The sequence below is a fragment of the Danio rerio genome, chromosome 20, assembly GCF_052040795.2.
Source record: "Danio rerio strain M-AB ecotype USA chromosome 20, GRCz13ab, whole genome shotgun sequence".
NCBI lineage: Eukaryota > Metazoa > Chordata > Actinopteri > Cypriniformes > Danionidae > Danio > Danio rerio.
Genome location: NC_141040.1, coordinates 25,642,137 through 25,660,223, shown reverse-complemented (window position 1 = coordinate 25,660,223; position 18,087 = coordinate 25,642,137). Strand labels below are relative to the sequence as shown.

General features: G+C 37.6%; 1 protein-coding gene across 39 annotated transcripts in view; it reads left to right on the top strand.

The window, feature by feature from the left end:
• The window catches only part of daam1b (dishevelled associated activator of morphogenesis 1b), a 186,042-nt gene that overhangs the window by 78,603 nt on the left and 89,352 nt on the right, over window positions 1–18,087 (top strand). For 38 of the 39 annotated variants that reach the window (XR_015517748.1, XR_015517746.1, XR_015517747.1 and 35 more), the window contains exon 2: window positions 9,103–9,375. Coding sequence is in view for 5 of the 39 variants with exons in the window: in XM_087297240.1 (XP_087153366.1) it covers window positions 9,193–9,375 (183 nt within the window). In the remaining 34 variants the exon portion in view is untranslated. 39 annotated transcript variants of the gene reach the window in all.

Sequence of the window (18,087 nt, the reverse complement as noted above, 5' to 3'; positions counted from 1 at the left end):
TTTAATTTACCCTGCCCAGAGCAAATGTTTGACTGCTGTCTATATGTGACAGTCTAATAGCCAATTGAGTGAGCACAATTGAGTCATGAGTGTCTTGCTAAAAAGTCAACTGAAAGTATTGCCAGTGACACTCAATCTAGTAGCAAGCAACAGCAAAGTACAATTTCAGAGTTGTTTCAGCTATGTTTGCTTGCTGAGTGTTCTTTATCATTTCTCCTGATTGTGTTTTTATAATAAGCTACGCTACCTCCCTAATCTGAGTTCAACTTGTTTCCATAAAGGTACAGTAAGGTCATTTTATTTGTGTTTACTGTTTGCTATAGAGAAAATTGAGTGTTTAATGTCCAAATACTTATAAACAAATTTGAATAAATGTTTAAGTAAGTTGAAATTTTTTCAGTTCCTTTTTTTAACTAACACTTGATACATTTTAGCAGTAAGAAGTTACAATAAGATTGTTGAGCTGAAGCTTGACCACAAAATTAAATCGCAAATCAAATCGAAATCACAATATCTGTCAAAAAAATTGCAATTAGATATTTTCCCTAAATTCCAAAGCCCTATTGGGGATGTCTCGATCAGGTTTTTTGCCATCGAGTCTAAGACCGAATCATGTGATTTTAAGTATCTGCCGATTCCGATGCCCAATCCGATACTTTTTTAAAACATAAAGGCTTAGTAAAGACATGGGAGCTGCAGATAAACTCCACATGTCTGTGGTAAAGGAAACATGGGGTACATCTTATAAAAGGAAAAGTAGTTTGTCAAAGATGTTCTTATAAAGAGCTGGCAGATTTTGTTTTGGAGGTGTCTTATCAGGTTTGTTGTGGTAAATGTAGCCTTTTCTTTTCCACCTCTTGCAATGCCAAGTTTACATATCTCACAATATTGGCAAAGGCAATGTTGTCGTCATCAGCTTTATATTACCTCCAGACTGCAGACATACTCGCGCTTTCTGCTTCAAGCTGCTTCTGTGTTCTACTTCGCCGGCATTTAACCAATAGCATCTTTGCAACAAAGTGATGTCATGCCGCATGCGTTGCTCTTTCTGGGTGAAGTCAAGAAAGAGGTCTAACTCTGTGCCACCGCATAACTATAGATGGGTTATAATACAATGAGAATATGTGTATACATACATATATATTCGAGTCTTGATCAGGAGGTTACGTCAGATTCAGATCATGTCGCTTCGTGATCGGGCCCGATTTCCGATCACGTAATCGAATCTGGACATCCCTAATGTATATCTGGTGGACACTTTACTATCCTATAAGGCCACGTGAGGCAACAAACACTGGTATGTCATGGGAAAATGACAACGTAGACAATGTAGTATTTCTGAATGTCATTCCTACTATTTAGAACATTCTTTTTAACTGTATATGATATCGGTTGCATTAATTTGAGAGCTCTGTTCAGAACTGTCAATTATTGTTCTCAGCCAATAATAAGAGTTTTGGGGTTTGTCTGTTGTGTATAGCATTAATATTCACCTTATCTTTCATATAAGAATAGGCAGAGCTATTGTAACTTACATGTGTCAACTTCAGACTTCTGGGGCCTCATGTACAAAGAGTCGCGTTGAATTGATACTAAAACATTATGTAAGTGTGTATGCAACACACCGTCAAAGTGTGGATCGAACAGGCGAGGGAACAGGGGATGCTGAACTAACACCCTTTGAGGAGAGAGTTGCCTCAATTGTTGGGACACTTTACTGTCTGGAGTAGTATCCGTGTCAGTGGGAGACACAGATCTATTAGAGGAACACCTTGTTAGGGCGGTATAGCAGCACCCCTCCGCTCTTATCAAGGCAGCGTCACAGGCATTTCAGCTGCCCAATCGCCCGCTCTACAACTGACCGAGGGCCTGCAACCTAGGAGCCTCATCCCAACCATGCTGTTTGTGAGGCTGAATTAATCATGGGTTGACCAAAGCTACCTTGCTAGAATATTTGTTAAGCGCATTTGAGCATCACATACTATTTGCACATTTATTGAATGGAAATTATTCCGTTTCCAATTCGCGTATGCAAATTCGTCTTCAGATGGCGCCTGTATAGCAATATGCTTGCAGTTGATCGCTCCGATTACATTGGACAAACCGGTGACCGCTGCAAATTGTGTTTTAATGTTTGGCTGGTCAACTGCATGGGATGGAAACCTTATACCTGCTAGACATGCGCATGATCCCGCCCCATACAGCTTCCATTAGACGGCTCAAAGATACTTTGTAGTGTGCAATTTTACATAATTGCCTCTAGGAGTTGCCAATGGAAATAAAACAAACACACACAAGAAATGCACGTACGCCAGGCATGAAGTTGGCGTGGACCAACACACATTCTCACATTCTTTGTAAATCCAAACGTGAGTGTGAAATCTGACGTACGCAAAGTTTTTGTGTGTACGCAGCGTTGATACATGAGGGCCCTGGTTTCATTCACTCCCATTGATGTTTTAATGTACAATGTGACAAATTTAATTTTTTTTTAAATGTATTTTTTTTTTATTCCATTGTCATAAACACACTGTACAGGTAGTTTGACCATTTACTGCCACTGGTTATTCTTAGTCTTTTACCCTTAGCGGCAAATACATTAGAAGTCTTAAAGGCAGGGTAGGCAATTTAGTTCAAAAACATGATTTTGTTATGCTGGTTAAGTCTCTTCACATTATAACAACACACATTAAGTTAAGTGGTCTGAATGTATTTATAACATCTGTGGAAGGTGTGGGACCAAACATTTTTTTTTCTTCTAATCAAAATGTTTGGTCTGAACATTATAATAGGCTGTCCTACCTTCAGGTCAAAATGTGGATTTGCATAACTCTGTGCCTCCTGTTTGTGCAGAGTCTGCGGACAGGTCAGGTTGTCAGCGCGTTCCCACTATGCAGACTGATTAGATCGTTTGTCCACTGAAGCAGCTGAAAATGCCTGCACTCTTCCAAATATGCTCCACTGTGTTTGAAACAAAGCACAGGTGCATCTGAGGTAATACATCAGTGCAACTGAGTTAAGACACAGTTGCATAAAGAGCAAAGCGTGAACATGCGCAATATACTGACACTGAGGAAAGGAAACTGTTGAATGAAGTTTTAATTTTTGATTTATGCACACACTAAAGGATTCTCGTTGCTTGATAATATTACAATTGAACTACTGAAGGCATATGGTCTGTTTGAGGTAGTTTTTAGTATTTATTTTGACTTTGTTGGTATAAGAGAGCTCTCAGATTTAATCTAAAATATCTTAATTTGTATTCCAAATATGAACAAAGGTCTCAGGGTTTCAGAATGTCAAGAGGGTGATTAATTAGTACCAATATTTTCATTCTTGGGTAAACAAGCCCTTTAACTCAGAGTTTAAAATTCTCCCACTTCCAGTGCATTTGATAAAATGTGCAGCAAACAGTGCCTCGTCATGCTGCTGGCATTCTATTCTCATTGAAAACAACAGAAAAAATGCACTTGCCTCAGGATGAAATGCTTTGGTGGACATGCACCCTTATTATGTTGCCACTTTACTATTATGCACTTTGAACTGTGGTGAATGAGAGATCATGTAACCTCCCTCGTCTTGTCACTTCTGGTTCAGTGTTTTGGATGAGGCGTGGCTTTGGACAGTGGCTATCCAGGGCAGGCAGGATCTTTAGCTTTAGCAACTGCTAGCTTCTATGCAATAGCCATCCTTTAAAACATTTGCGCAAAGAGCTTGTTTCCACATTGCAAAATAATGAAGAGGCTGAACACTAAATATGCAGGCAGCACATGGCATCACTATTTCCAGAAAATCACTTTTTTTTTTTATAGTTTACACATATAATAGTCTATAATATAGTGTATAATAGTATCATCTATAAAAACACTTTAGAACAAAATAGTAAAGGGGGTCCTAGGAATGATATGTATTAAACACAAAACCAGGATAGGCTGAAGCTACTTTTAAAAGTATCCTCACATCTCAATAACACACATTAAGTTAAGTGGTCTAAATGTATTTATGTATTTATAACTTTTGCAGAAGGCGTTGGACCAATCCAATCAAAATTCAGTTTGAACATTATGATAGGCTATCCTACCTTTTGCTAGGAGAAAAGTAGGATTATAGCTTCTCTGAAATAGCCTAACCTACCTTTAACGCCTGCACACAAAGAGCTTACAGTACTTGCCCACGTTGCAAAATAGTGTGGAGACTGAACACTAAATATACATGCACAAGACCACTATTTTTAGAAAATCATGTTTTTTGTACTTAACAGCCTATTATAGTATCATCTAAAAACGCATAAACTTTGGAACAAACTAGTAAAAGGGATTCTAGGCAGGGATGCAACGATTAACCGATAATACGATTACGATTAACTGATAATCGTAAAGGCTTTTCAACACTGCATTTCTGCATTGTACAAAACTGCTACAACTAAACTAATACCCACCCACACTGAATTAACTATGGATGAGGCTATTAACTAAGGGCCATTCATATATTTGACATTTTACACACAAAAGATTGTTATTTTTCAATGGAGGTGCTCAACTTGTACACACATATTGGGATCGCATTGAGGGGCGCATGAGAAGACCACCAGTCACATGACAAGAACTAGACCGATCAGCTTAATATTTCGTATGAAATATACACGTTTCTGTTGTCGTCCAAATATGAAAATACCAAACATTTTTGTAATATAGTTGATCAAAAGTGCCTTTCAGACAGAGTGTAAGCAGTCTTTGACTGTATTTGTTCTCTTTGAAAGGAAAATACTTACATTTACATGATTAAATCCTAACAATAGATTTAAATTAGACAAATACTATTTTTTTATTTATTCTTATTTTTCTTTTTAATTGTTCTGTCATTTATTTCAGCGTAAAATGTTTACATGTCAAAAAGTTGTTTTCATTTATTTTTAGATCCAAAGAAAAATGGACTGCTGTTTGTTTGTTATTATTTTGTGCTGTATTAATTGGTTAATGAGTAACAATAAATAACACTTTAAAATATAAGAGGTTTTAGGAGATTTTTTAAACTGTAGTGTTATGAAATAAAAGAATGCATAATAATCGTGATAACCATGAAACCGTTATTATTTCTCAGACTATAATCCTACAACCAAAATTTATAATCGTTGCTTCCTTAATTCTAGGGATGAGTTGTACAGTATTACACACAAAACCAGTAGAGGCTGAAGCTACATTTGGGGCACAGCCGAGTGTAATTCCAGGGAGGGGCAGCTGGGAATTCCACTGTGGCAACGGCCTGGCGGAGGGGCGTTACGTTCAGCTGTACTCCAGCTGTGTCCATTTATACTGGTGACCGACAGGCGGTGAAGGGGCATTGCTGCCAGACTCGACCACTCAAGGGAACAGGCCAGAAACATCCACATCTCCACCAAAAGCACTTTCTCTTATTCTTTCTTTTTTCTCTCTCTTTAACTACTTATTTAAAATAAGCTGAAGCATCACAATTCTTAAGGTTTTTTTGGGGGGTGGACAACTGAATTTTTTTACGTGTAATCCACTTAAATGTGTAAAAACTACTAAATTAACTTAACTCCTTTATGATGTCCCAACATAAATCAATTATGACGAATCCAAGGCTTTTTTATCTGTATGTTTTTCTCACAACCGTGTTTCTCAGTAACCCCAGGGTAGCCATCTGATGATAAGAATCATCCTCTTTGGCCCTCAGGCCAAACGGTTTCTCGCTTTATCAGTGCTGCACACACCTGCACATCAGAATGTTTCTCTGAACAAGCAAGATTCTCAGCCTCAAAGTTGTGACTATGGTGTTCGTTGTTCAGGCCATGTGTTGTTTGTTTGTGTCTCCACACCCAAAAGCAAGGCCGAAAAGACAGCTGACGGACCTCCTGCTGCTGGGCTTCAGTGGCAGATGTTGCCTCACCGTAGATTCTGTCATGCAGTCATTGTTCTTGTAGCAGTTGCTCATATGTCATCATCATGTTTAGAAAGCATGCAATGTTTATTATTGATGCATTATTGAGTTTATTATAGAGTGGCTGTGGGGGATCGCATCCAAAGCATTGTTGTTTTTGCACTTCAACTGTAAGAACTGGGTTGAAGAAATTTCAATTTACTAGAACTTCATCTATGTAAGCTGCTTTGACACAATCTACATTGTAAAAGAACTATAGAAATGAAGATTCTAATGACATGACATACTTTTTTGTATATATTTATTAATTTATTTAAAATACAATTGAAACAATCTACTTATACACACATGAATACACCTCTTTAGTGATGAACATGCTTGTTCATTCTGAATCTGAATTAGTTAATTTTGAAGGAAATTAAATGCACAATGTTCTTGATTGATTTTTTTTTCGGTCACACTTTCCAATTCTCACTAATAACAAACCAACAACGATGGCTTTTGGCTCAATAAACTTCTAACTTGTTGCTTACTAATAGTCATTAAGGTAGGAGTTGGATTGAGGTAGGGATAGGCAGTATTTATGATACATGTATTTCAAATACTGTATGTATATTAAATACAACATAGTATTTTGTAATATGTATTTGATGGGGTTTATGAAAATGGGTTTATATTTTGTACCAAAATACTTTAGTGTCTGTTATTTTTGTGTTTTTAAAATAATGTAAAATACTTAGTAAGAAGTCTACAAGATGGCCTCTGATTGGTGCTTTCTCTGTTATTTGACAAGGCTTGAGATCAGACTAGAATATTGATTTAATATTGAAGAAGTTGATCAATGATTGGACTATGGATGGAAATTCTGCATCACATATAAAGAAAATAACAGACAAATAGCAGGAGTACATTTGGAAGCAAACAACATAAAAACAACATAGAAAAGACAAACAACAAACAACATCAAAAGTCCTACAGCGGCGATACCTGTAATACTTCATTGACCGTTTCAAATGCCAGTAGATAATCTGCAGGTGCTCTTTATAGTTAATTGCAGTACTGACTTTGACATAGTTAATCAGTATGAGACAAACATAATAAATAATACAGTCTAACTTTTTTTGAGATATTGTTTTTTATTCTGTTTTAAAGAGTATAATTGCAAAAAGACATTATTTATGGAAACTGGAAATTTTAGTAGTTTTCAAAAATCGTGATTTTACATTGAGATTGAAAATTTCTATAACAAAAATGTTGGAAAATAAGACTTTTAAGAGAAGGTGGCAGTTTTCACAATAAAGATATATAGTATTATATTCATTATGTGCATTAAATGGTTATTACAATGATTAAAGAGATAATCTTCAAGACAGGACTTTCTGTATGAAATTTGTACAAAATCTATTCTAAAATTAAAGAGAAATAAGTTTTATGAACACATCCTCATGTACAGCGGTGAATGAGTTGGCAGAGAAGCTGACTTAAACTCGCTCAGAGAAACGCTGTTGCTGTTAATCATTGTTTTTGTTTGACGATGAAAGGATTCATCGAATATGCTCATCGATATAAAGATGGCGAAGAAATTTCATGCTCCCTTGTAAAAGTATTTTGTAGTATTTTCAAATTATAAAATACAGTATTTTATTTTGATACATTTGTGGCTGCTGTATTTTGTAGTTTATTTTGATATACTTAAAATTGAGGTAATTGGTATTTTATTTTAAAATACAGTTCAATGTTTTTTTTTGCCCATCCCTGTGTTTAGTTATTGGGTAGGATTAGGTGATATCAAATATGATCATGCAGAATATGTATAAATAAACAGTCAATATATTAATAATATCTAGATAATAAGCCACCATAGGTAATAATGAGACAATTGCTACTTAAACTACGGTGTTGTCATAATTTCCCATTTAATTATAATCTCTATCCTCTTATTTGATAAGTTTGGATCAAATGAATGTTTTTCTTCTCTGTGGTCACTGGAGCCCAGGCTTGCTTTCTATTGTCCTAAATATAGATCCAGCCCCACACATGTGCATACAAGCTGCAAGCTGTGTTAATTTGCACAGTCTCTCTAATCCCACATAGGGAGTGATGCATTGTGGTCCACTGTCATGTCTGTGATGTGGTTGCCTGGAATGAGCCAATCTGATGATTACATCCACGTTATGAGATTTTTTGACTTGTGGTGTTGACTAGGCTTAGCAGAGTCTTTCAACTCTGACGTCTTGATTCAGAGTTTTAAATAAAGCAGAATTTGATTACTGGAATCAGGATTGAACAATTTCTGAAAATAATCTAATGCGGTTTTCAATTTCTCTTCATCTTCTGTGTTAAAAATGAATGTAAGACAAGTAATAAATCATCAAATAGTATGACCAACACAATAACAGTGTGTTGTGCAATTAATAACGAACAAACAATTTAAATAAATCAATCAACAGTCAACACAGGTGAGTGGGCTTGACAAACCACCTGTAGAAAACACACATTTTCAAATATCTGGCACTTTAACGGATTCTTGCGCCAGTTTGATCCAGACACATTCTTACAATCACTTGATAAAATGCTCTGTGCATCTATGAAGTGTGCTTCACACAGGTGAGTGGCCTTGACTAACCACTTGTAGAAACACTCTTTTCACTTTCAATAAAAAATAAAAAAACTCCCCTCTTCATACTCTAGCACTTAATTTTCTAAGCACTAACAAAACTTTTTTTATAATTAGCATTTCTTGTGTGTATTGCCTCTCCTTGTTGAATCGCTGAATGTCTCCTAAATTGTAAGTTGCTTTGGAGAAAAGCCTCTGATATATGACTAAATGTAATTGTAATGTAGTCAATTACTCAACTAACAGATTCAGTTTAATCAGTTAAAAATTTCCAACAAATTGTCGCCTAAATATTTTTAATCAAACATTAATTAAACTTGCAAAGCTTTACAGACAGGAAATTGTGGGAAGCAGAGAAAGCGGAAACATTGGCAAAGGACCTCAAAAAGGGAATCGAGCTTAGGTTGCCGTGATCACCTTGGTGCTATGTGTTGGCACACTAACTACTAGGCTATTGGTGTTGATGTGTAAACATACTTATACTGGTGTTAAATATGATTATCAAATGGCATAACTTCACTCATTTACATCAGCAGTGAATTGAAATCAGTGGTTTACCAATATTTTTCTATGTGTTTTTATTATAGGGCTGAGTGACCCAAGAGTTGCTTTCACCTGAGGGAGGACAACCACCCCCTCGTTCCCATTATCCCTTGAGCCCCCAGTCTGTAGCTGCCATGGCACCACGCAAACGTGGAGGTGGAGGTCATGGCGCATCCTTTTTCTTCTGCTGCTTCCAGAGCAGCGATCACCCGGAGATCACCTACCGTCTTCGGGAGGACTTCGCCCTGCAGACTATGGAGCCCGCGCTGCCCATTCCCAGCTACGATGAGCTGGATGCCATGTTCTCTGAGCTGGTGGTAAGCACAGCTTTTACCATGCATGTGCAACTTTATATGTGTTCAGTTCTTATAGTAAAGTCCCTTAAATCATACAGTATAGGGCTGGGAGTCAAAAAAAAATCAGTGATTCAGAAGCTTTGACAACTAAGAGTTTAAACTTGGGAAATACATTGTTTTACATTATGATCAATGCAGCCATCAATTTCAATATTATTAGGGGCCAAGCATCAAAGGTGCGTAGACACCTATTGTATCTGTTCTTCTTCTTTCTTCTACTTCTTCTACTTCTTCTACTTTTTATTATTATTCTTTCTTCTTATTCTTCTGCTCTGGGAGTCTATGGCAGCCCTATGAACCGATTCCGGCATTTGTACAAATTTTGGCACACTGATAGAGGACAGGCGAGGCAGTGGCGCAATAGGTAGTGCTGTCGCCTCACAGCAGGAAGGTTGCTGGTTAGAACCTCAGCTCAGTTGGCATTTCTGTGTGGAGTTTGCATGTTCTCCCTGCCTTCGCTTGGGTTTCCTCCGGGTGCTCCGGTTTCCCCCACAGTCCAAAGACGTGCGGTACAGGTGAATTGGGTAGGCTAAATTGTCCGTAGTGTATGAGTGTGTGTGAATGTGTGTGTGGATGTTTCTCAGAGATGGGTTGCGGCTGGAAGGGCATCCGCTGCGTAAAAACTTGCTGGATAAGTTAATTCCGCTGTGGCGACCCCATATTAATAAAGGGACTAAGCCAACAAGAAAATGAATAAATGATAAAGGACAGTCTGTTCTTCAAACACAACAATTTTGGACTCTCTAACTCAAACTCTCAAGCCCCACCACTGGTCGAAAATTTACTTATGTTTACCTTTTTAACTTTTGAACCGAACGAGCTACGATCAAAATTTCTTTGTAATTTTTTTCCTATGATTCCTTGGCTCAAGCCGATTACACATCCTATGATGTCATTTTTCATCTTTTTTTTCGCTATTTCAAATATTTTGTAAAACCTATTTGAGCTATCTCGTCCTAGGCCATTTGTCCAATTTTTACCGATTTTTCACATGATCTACAAACCACGATGACCAAAAGTTATGGAATTCAAGTTGATTAGACAAAACAGTTTCCATTAACAATTTTAACGTAGAGCTTGCGAAATTTGACTAAAGGTGTTGTCTCTGTAACGCATTGATGTATTCACACCAAACGTGTTATCACAAACATGGTCTGAAGCAACGCTTCGGCACACTGCCCCCTTGTGGTTTGGAGGTACAAAAATGACTCTTTTTGCTTATAACTTCTCAACCCTTTGTCCAAAGTTCATATTGGTGGTCGCTGGGCTGCTTGGCCTCCATAATTACTACTTGCAGCTATATTTAAATAAACAATATTTTTGTTATTAAGCTATAGCAGTTTGTAATATACTAATTTGTGCTTTACAAAATACTGTTGTTACCCACATACAGTAGTAATTTAAAGTAAATAGTTTAATGTTTCTGAGTCATACTGTTGTAAAATATTTGAATTATCTGTTTTGGTATTTTTTGCTGTGGTAATAAAACAATAGTAATAAAAAAAAAAACTAATACTGTACTAAATTTTCTACAACCGTGTATATTATGCTATAATACAGCACAGGTGCTGTAGTAAAAACCTAAAGTAAACTACATTTTTTTATTTTAGTATCACAGACAATAGAGTATATCTGTTCAATGTAGTTAATGCAGTAGCATTCATAAGCAAAGCGTTGTAAATAACAATTTAACATACAGTTTAATACACTTTATTATACACTACCTGACAAAAATCTTGTCGTCGATCCCACTTGTAAGAGCAACAAATCATAACTTGACTTCTAGTTGATCATCTGGAAAAGTGTCAGAAGGTAGATTTTTTTGTCTGCATCCCAACCATGACAAATACTGCAGAAGACCTACTGGTATCTGCATGGACCCAAGACTCTCAAAGAAATCAATCAAGTTTGGTGAAGGACAAATCTTGGTTTGACGTTACATTTAGTATGGGGGCGTCCGAGAGATCTGCAGAGTGGATAACAACATCAACAGCCTGAGGAATCAAGACATTTGTGCTGCCCATTACATTACAAACCACAGGAGAGAGCAAATTCTACAGCAGGATAGCGCTCCTTGTTATACTTCAGCATCCATATTAAAGTTCCTGAAAGCAAAGAAGGTCAGGGTGCTCCAGGATTGGCGACAAGAAAATTATTGAGCATGTCTGGAGTAAGATGAAGGAGGAGGCATTAAAGATGAATCCAAAGAATCTTAATGAACTCTGGGAGTCCTGCAAGAACGCTTTCTTTGCCATTCCAGTTGACTTTATTAATACGTTATTTGAGTCATTGCAGAGTTGTATGGATGCAGTCCTCCTGGCTCATGGGAGTCATATACAATATTAATTCTTTCTTCACTGCTCCATGACTTTATATTCTATAATGTACTTTTTTTCTGTTAAGTGACAAGACTTTTGTCTAAGCAAAGTCAGACCTTACTGTTCTGATTAAATAATTAAAAATCAAGGCATGATCATATTTTATTTAGGTAAAATAAGTGTAATCTAGAGGCCTTTGCCTTTCATATAAGCCACTTCTGATGCCAAATAATCAAGAATTTTGCCATTTACTTAATTAGAAAGACTTTTTTAAGAGATTATTGCATGTTTGGTAAATGTTTGTCATGTTCTAGTGAAACAGAATGCTCCAATGATTAAATCATAACTGTGTTGTTTGTTTAGCATTTATTTAGAAACTATAAAAAACAAAAATTAATAAATTATATAAATCATGTTGAACTTCATTACGATCGTTTTCAGTATCAACTGACATTTTAGGCCATATTGCCCAGCCCTAAATGGAAGTAGAGCTAATTACTGAATTAACCAAACCATTATTTTCCATATGCCCCTTTCCTCCTTATTTGTGCTCTAATTCAGTGTAATTAAAGAGCTGTAATTGATCCGTCAAGTGTGTTGTCTTTAATCCTTGCTTGAATAGCAATGGCAGCACTGCTCTCTCTTGTCTCCTCCTCCATCTCTGCCAGCTTCCACTTTGCACATCAATGGGTCCCATTGAGCAGCCTTGTGTCTTGGACTGCAGTGCGGTGTAATTGCTTGTTTTAGGTCTGACCCACTCTTAACCTCTCTCTCCCTGTACTTGGGTTCGAATAGATGTACAACACAAAGCAGCAGCAGTTGCTCTCTTTTCACAGAGCGATTTCATGCTCTCAGCACGCGCCGTTCTGGCAAGTTATTGTTGAATTTGTAAACCGGTGTTGCGTAACTGGCAACCTGCCTGCTTATTCGCATGGATTACATGAAAAGTAATAGCGCGCTTTAGTAGAAGATACCTGGGTAATTATTTGAAATGCCTTTGCTGACATTTATTCTGTTTATTTGGAGGTTATTATGGAGATTTTGGTAAGAGCTTGGCAACATCTTCTTAGAGATTCATCATATTCAGCACACTGGGGACATTAGAATTACAAAAATATCATTAGAACAAAGGGGCTTTTCAGGATGAAATGAAAATAATGAAGTACACGAGGGGAGTTTCCATGTGATTTAGCCATGATTTGTGTCTTTTTAATGGGATTAGATAGATATTTTCTGTTACAATGGGGCCCAGATGTGACATTTGAGTCTCTGTTGGAATTATTGCATTATTATCCATTTATGGCAAAGAATTAAATGGATAGTTCTCCCAGAAATTAAAATTCTGTAATTGTTTAATAATTTACCTCATGTTTTTCCAAGCCTGCATGACTTCAATTTGTCTTCTGAGCACAAAAGTGCTCTTTTATTTACAGACTGTACAGTAATATATCCTAAAATGATTAATGTTGGTCTGAATCTTTTATGGCCAGTTGTTTGGTGTATCCCTAGACAGCAAATTTATTGCAACACAGGCTCGTTGTAGATATGTACACACGGCTACATTTCTAATGGGCGTGAATTATGTATGTACATCTGGCTCGGCCTGCACGATTCTGGCTAAAATGCTTAAAACCAAGATCACGATTTTTTAGATTCTATAGATGTATAATTGTAACGACTGGGTGGAGTGACAGATACAACTGGAGGTAAGATCCAATATGCAGGTTTATTCAGCGTCAGGCAAGCAGTGGTCATACAGGTGCAAACGGGTATGTTAAGGCAGTCCAGAATCGTAGTCGGTGTGAACAGGCAACAGGTCAAAAGGCAGGCGGCTAAACTAGAGAACAAGGGTAAACCAGGCTAGGGTCTAAACACGGAGAAAACAAGACAAGGAGAAATGCGTTGTAATGTCACACTGGGAAAACAAGACTCGGCAAACTGGAAGGGTGAAAGAGTGGCTTATAAGTGGTGTGATATCAGACTATGACAAGGTTCAGCTGGTGTGTGCAATCAAGCTAGATGAATGAGCATGGGTGTCTGGAAGCATTGCATGTATGAAAATGTAGTCCTGGGAAATGCGGAAATGTAGTTCTGAGAGTTCGTGTGAGAACCAGCGATCTCTGGAGAGCGATCGCTGGTTGTGTGACAATAATAAAGGTTAATATGAGTAGGCTATTATTATTGTAATTTTTTAAACATATGGTAAAATATCAATAATAATATTAGGCCTATGTGTAGGTCTACTGTTGGTTTAAATGCTAAAATTTGTATAGACTTGGAATGGTGGACATGAACAGACTTAAATTTGTCCTGGTTTTTAATGCACAGTAAAATAATAACATCAGAATACAACTATTCATTAATCTAAATTTGAATTACTGTGTTTGAGACATCTGCTTGCAATCTGTCATTGACGACATTATTAGATTAACATTATTATTCACTGGTAAAATGAGACATTTGTCATTATCAGATTCAACAGTTATACTGACTTCAGATAGTTATACTGACCCAGTAAACATTTCTTTTTACTCAGTATTCGCTATGAAAGAAAAAAAACATAAAATGCTTGTAGTAATCATAACTCTACAATGCGATATGATCATTTAAATAATGTGCGCACTTTCGGTTTCACTTTCACTGCCGAGTGCGGTTCATGTCATGGCTGCTGTCACTTGGAGAAATGAAAACATACAAGCAAATCATACTTCCAGCTCCCAAATGATTGTTTTTTTGCAACAAACTGATCATTATTTACAACTTTATTACCTGTTACTCACAGCCTATGCAAGTTCTGTTCGCTAAAGTAGACATCATTGGAGGGCACACGCTTGCCCTTTTGGTAGCAAACAAACAGTGCTTCAGCTAATGCCTGATTTCGCGGCCGCAAATACGTCATTATATTAAGACTGAAATGACAATTTTGGGTGAATTATACCTTATAAATACAGTATGGGACTTTTTTAACAGCATTCAGAGGTGTCCATGTTGCTGAGCAACAAATATAAAACAAAGGTGTAGACTCATGCGACCACCTTTACGCTACTCTTCTGACCTGGAAAATATAATTGCCTGAATCGTAGAAAAGCTGAATTAAGATCGTTTGTAGGGTCGAATCAATTTTCGATTATTCATGCAGCCCTCCATTTGGCCTCATTTCATCTTTAAAATGAACACTACGGGGCGGTGTGATGGCCTTAAAAGCATCTGTTCATTTTAGCGCTACCAGCTGAATGCTTACCTCTATATGGATAGCTTTTTTGGTTTTACCAGTTTGCCCAGTAGCTCACCTTATATGTTGTTGAACAAGGAGCAGCGTTGATCGTTAAAACGAGGTTTAAGTTCAGGGAAGAACGGTTCCAGAAACCAGGTAAAACAAAAGCAAAAATAAATAAATAAATTAACAAAAGGCTGAAAATGTGGTGAAATCAAGCGGCCATGATGGCTTTTCTTTTTGTACATTCTTTTAAAAACACTATCAGTTAGGTTGGGGGAGGGGTTGGTGGGTCAGTCAGTCAGTCATATGGTCTACAGCTAGCTAGCCTGGTTGGCTGAAGTGTATACTGCACCCTCTGGTGGATATACATGAGTAGAGGACTCGTGAGAGGAATTTATGATCCTCAAAAAGCATACACGGTGTCCTCTGATGGATTTGCAATAACAAAAACTGTGAGCAGACATACCTCCGGTTATGTAGTTTGCTTTCCACAGAAATATAGACCTGGGTAAATATCCACAATAAGCCTGGTTTGATTCATTTTCAGGTTTTATTTTTATTTTGTTTTCATGGACATGACTAATACTGTATATATTAATTCAGTACCACTACCGTGTAAGCTATATAATGAATAAGCTCCTTTACAAATGTAAACTCTTTTAATAATTAATGTAATCTGGGAGTTGCCCTCCTGTATTCTCTATTATAGTACCCATTTATTTTAATCAAGAGTTGATTTGACAGCTCAATGACTCGCTATAGTGTACACAATGGAGTGCTTATGATCTACAGTGGACGTTTTCCTCTGAAGGGATTGGCATAGTGCTGTTGAGCATTGACAGATTGATTCACACTGTCCAGGCTTTAATGTTTGTTTTGTGACAGAGTGTGGGGCTTGATGTGGCGTGTTGAGTTCAGATAAGGCGAGGTGGGGTTTTCTGCATGAATGGAACATCCTGGTTGTAGTCTGACTGCCCTTGACTGTAATGAGACTCTGCGCGTGTACGTTCTTTATGCTGGGGGATGTCTAGACTTCTGCTGACTGTGCAGCTCATTTCCACAAAGGCTGGGGGATTCACAGGAAGACAAGAGATGGAAGAGACACCAGGCCGGATGAGAGGAACAGCAGCTCTTCCTTTCTCCTGCATCCCTGTGGAGCATCAGGGACATCACTGACACCAGGAGCTGCCAGACAGGAAGCCATTACCAGTTTTGGCAGGCTAATCTCTGTGTAGCATTACGTGCAGCGATTTACAGTGAGAGATGCATGCTGAGAGGCCTCTTTATTAGGTTCTGCAGCTGAAGTGGACAGGATGATGGTGGATCCATTCATTGAATGGTTCAGATGGTGGAGCTTAAATTAAATTAGCTTTGACAGATGAAGCAGAGTGCTTTTCCACTGTCAATATCTCCACGCTTTTGTAGAATTGTGAAGGTTTTTCATTAGATTACCTTTACAAACTGTGTGGAACCCTTCCCATTTGGATTGGGAATTGATCCAATTCAACATTTCAACATTTTTGGCAGGAGAGTAGGGCACACTAACAAAGACACCAAATACTGGTATCTCTACCATCAATTGCAAGTGCAAAGATGTCACAGGTATCACTTGATTGTCTCACCCCACCATAGCTCACTCCCATCCGGGTCACGGCACCAGTTTAACTCCTTCCACTCTCCCAGGACCAAGCAGGTTTTGAACAGGCATTTCTGGCATAGAAGGAGCATAAAGTGAAAAGCTTGCTAAAGGCCATACCCTCTAGTGCACCTTTTAATTTCAGAGGTGTAAGATTTAACTGCGCAGCTAATACTAGCTGGCCTGCTTTGTTCTCAATCCAATCCGGGTCATGGCACCAATTTAACCCCTCCAATTCTACTAGTTCCACTCCGAGCAAGATTTGAGCTGTCATTTCCAGCATAGGAGTCAGGGACACTCACAAGGACTAGAGGCTCAAGCATCCACTAGATCAGGGGTGTCAAATTCAGTTACTGGAGGGCCGTTGCCGTTTAGTTCCAACCCTGCCTCAACACAATTACCAGTAAGTTTCAAACAAGCTTATAGGACGCAATTTAATCAGGTAAGTTTAATTAGGGTTGGAAATAAACTGTGCAGAGCTGCGGACCTCAAGGAACTGAGTTTGGCACCTGTGTACTAGATAACTTTTACCCACTATGCTTCCCTCCAACCCAAGTCGTGGAATCAGTGCAACCCTTTCAGTTTTCACCCTGCTCCAAGCAGGCTTTTCTTTCATGGTAGTTGAGTGCATTAGATCTAAATATGCTAATGGTTTACCGCAAAATTGAATTAGCTGGCCACCTTGTCACTTACATCCCTAAGTGAGTTTTGCTCATGCAGGTCTTACATACTTTCTCTATGTTCAACCGCACAACCCAAATCTCATTCTTATCCGGGCCATGGCACCAATATAACCCTTCCTGTCTAGTCACTCCACTCCAGGTAGTATTCAAACCAGAGTTTCAGAGTTGGCATGATGGGGCCACGCTAAGAAGAATACTAAAGATTGTAGCCTCTAGTGTCAGCCTATTGGGCATTTCTGGAGGCCAGGAAATTAAGTTTGCTCATTTAGTTCTTATTAAGTGGCCTCATTTACAATTAACTACATAATTTTACATTTTTAAAGGAAGAGTTTACCTAAAAATGAAATTTGTATCATAATTTACTCACAAATCCTAATTCCAAACATGTTTGGCTTCCTTTTTTCTGAAACACAGATATTTTGAAAAAGCTGGAAATCTGTAATCATTGACTTCCATAGTATTTGTTTTCCACTGGGAGTCAGTGGTTATAGACTTTCATCTTTCTTCAAAATATCTTCTTTAGTAAGAATAAAAAAAAAGTGAGCACTCTGTAAGAAATGCTTGGTTATTTAATCCCAGATGGGGTAAAACATGGACTAACCTAAACATTGGGTTAAATTTGGTCCAATGATTTAACTGAAAAAATTAACCCAGCATTTGTCCCTATTACACCCATAATTGGGTTGAAATAGATTATTTTTTAGAATATAAATAGTGAGTAAATTTTCATTTTTTGGGTGAACTATCTGTTTTAAGGCTATTATAAATTGTTTATATATTAATTTTTAAGATATGTTTTTACATTTCATCACTTCTTTG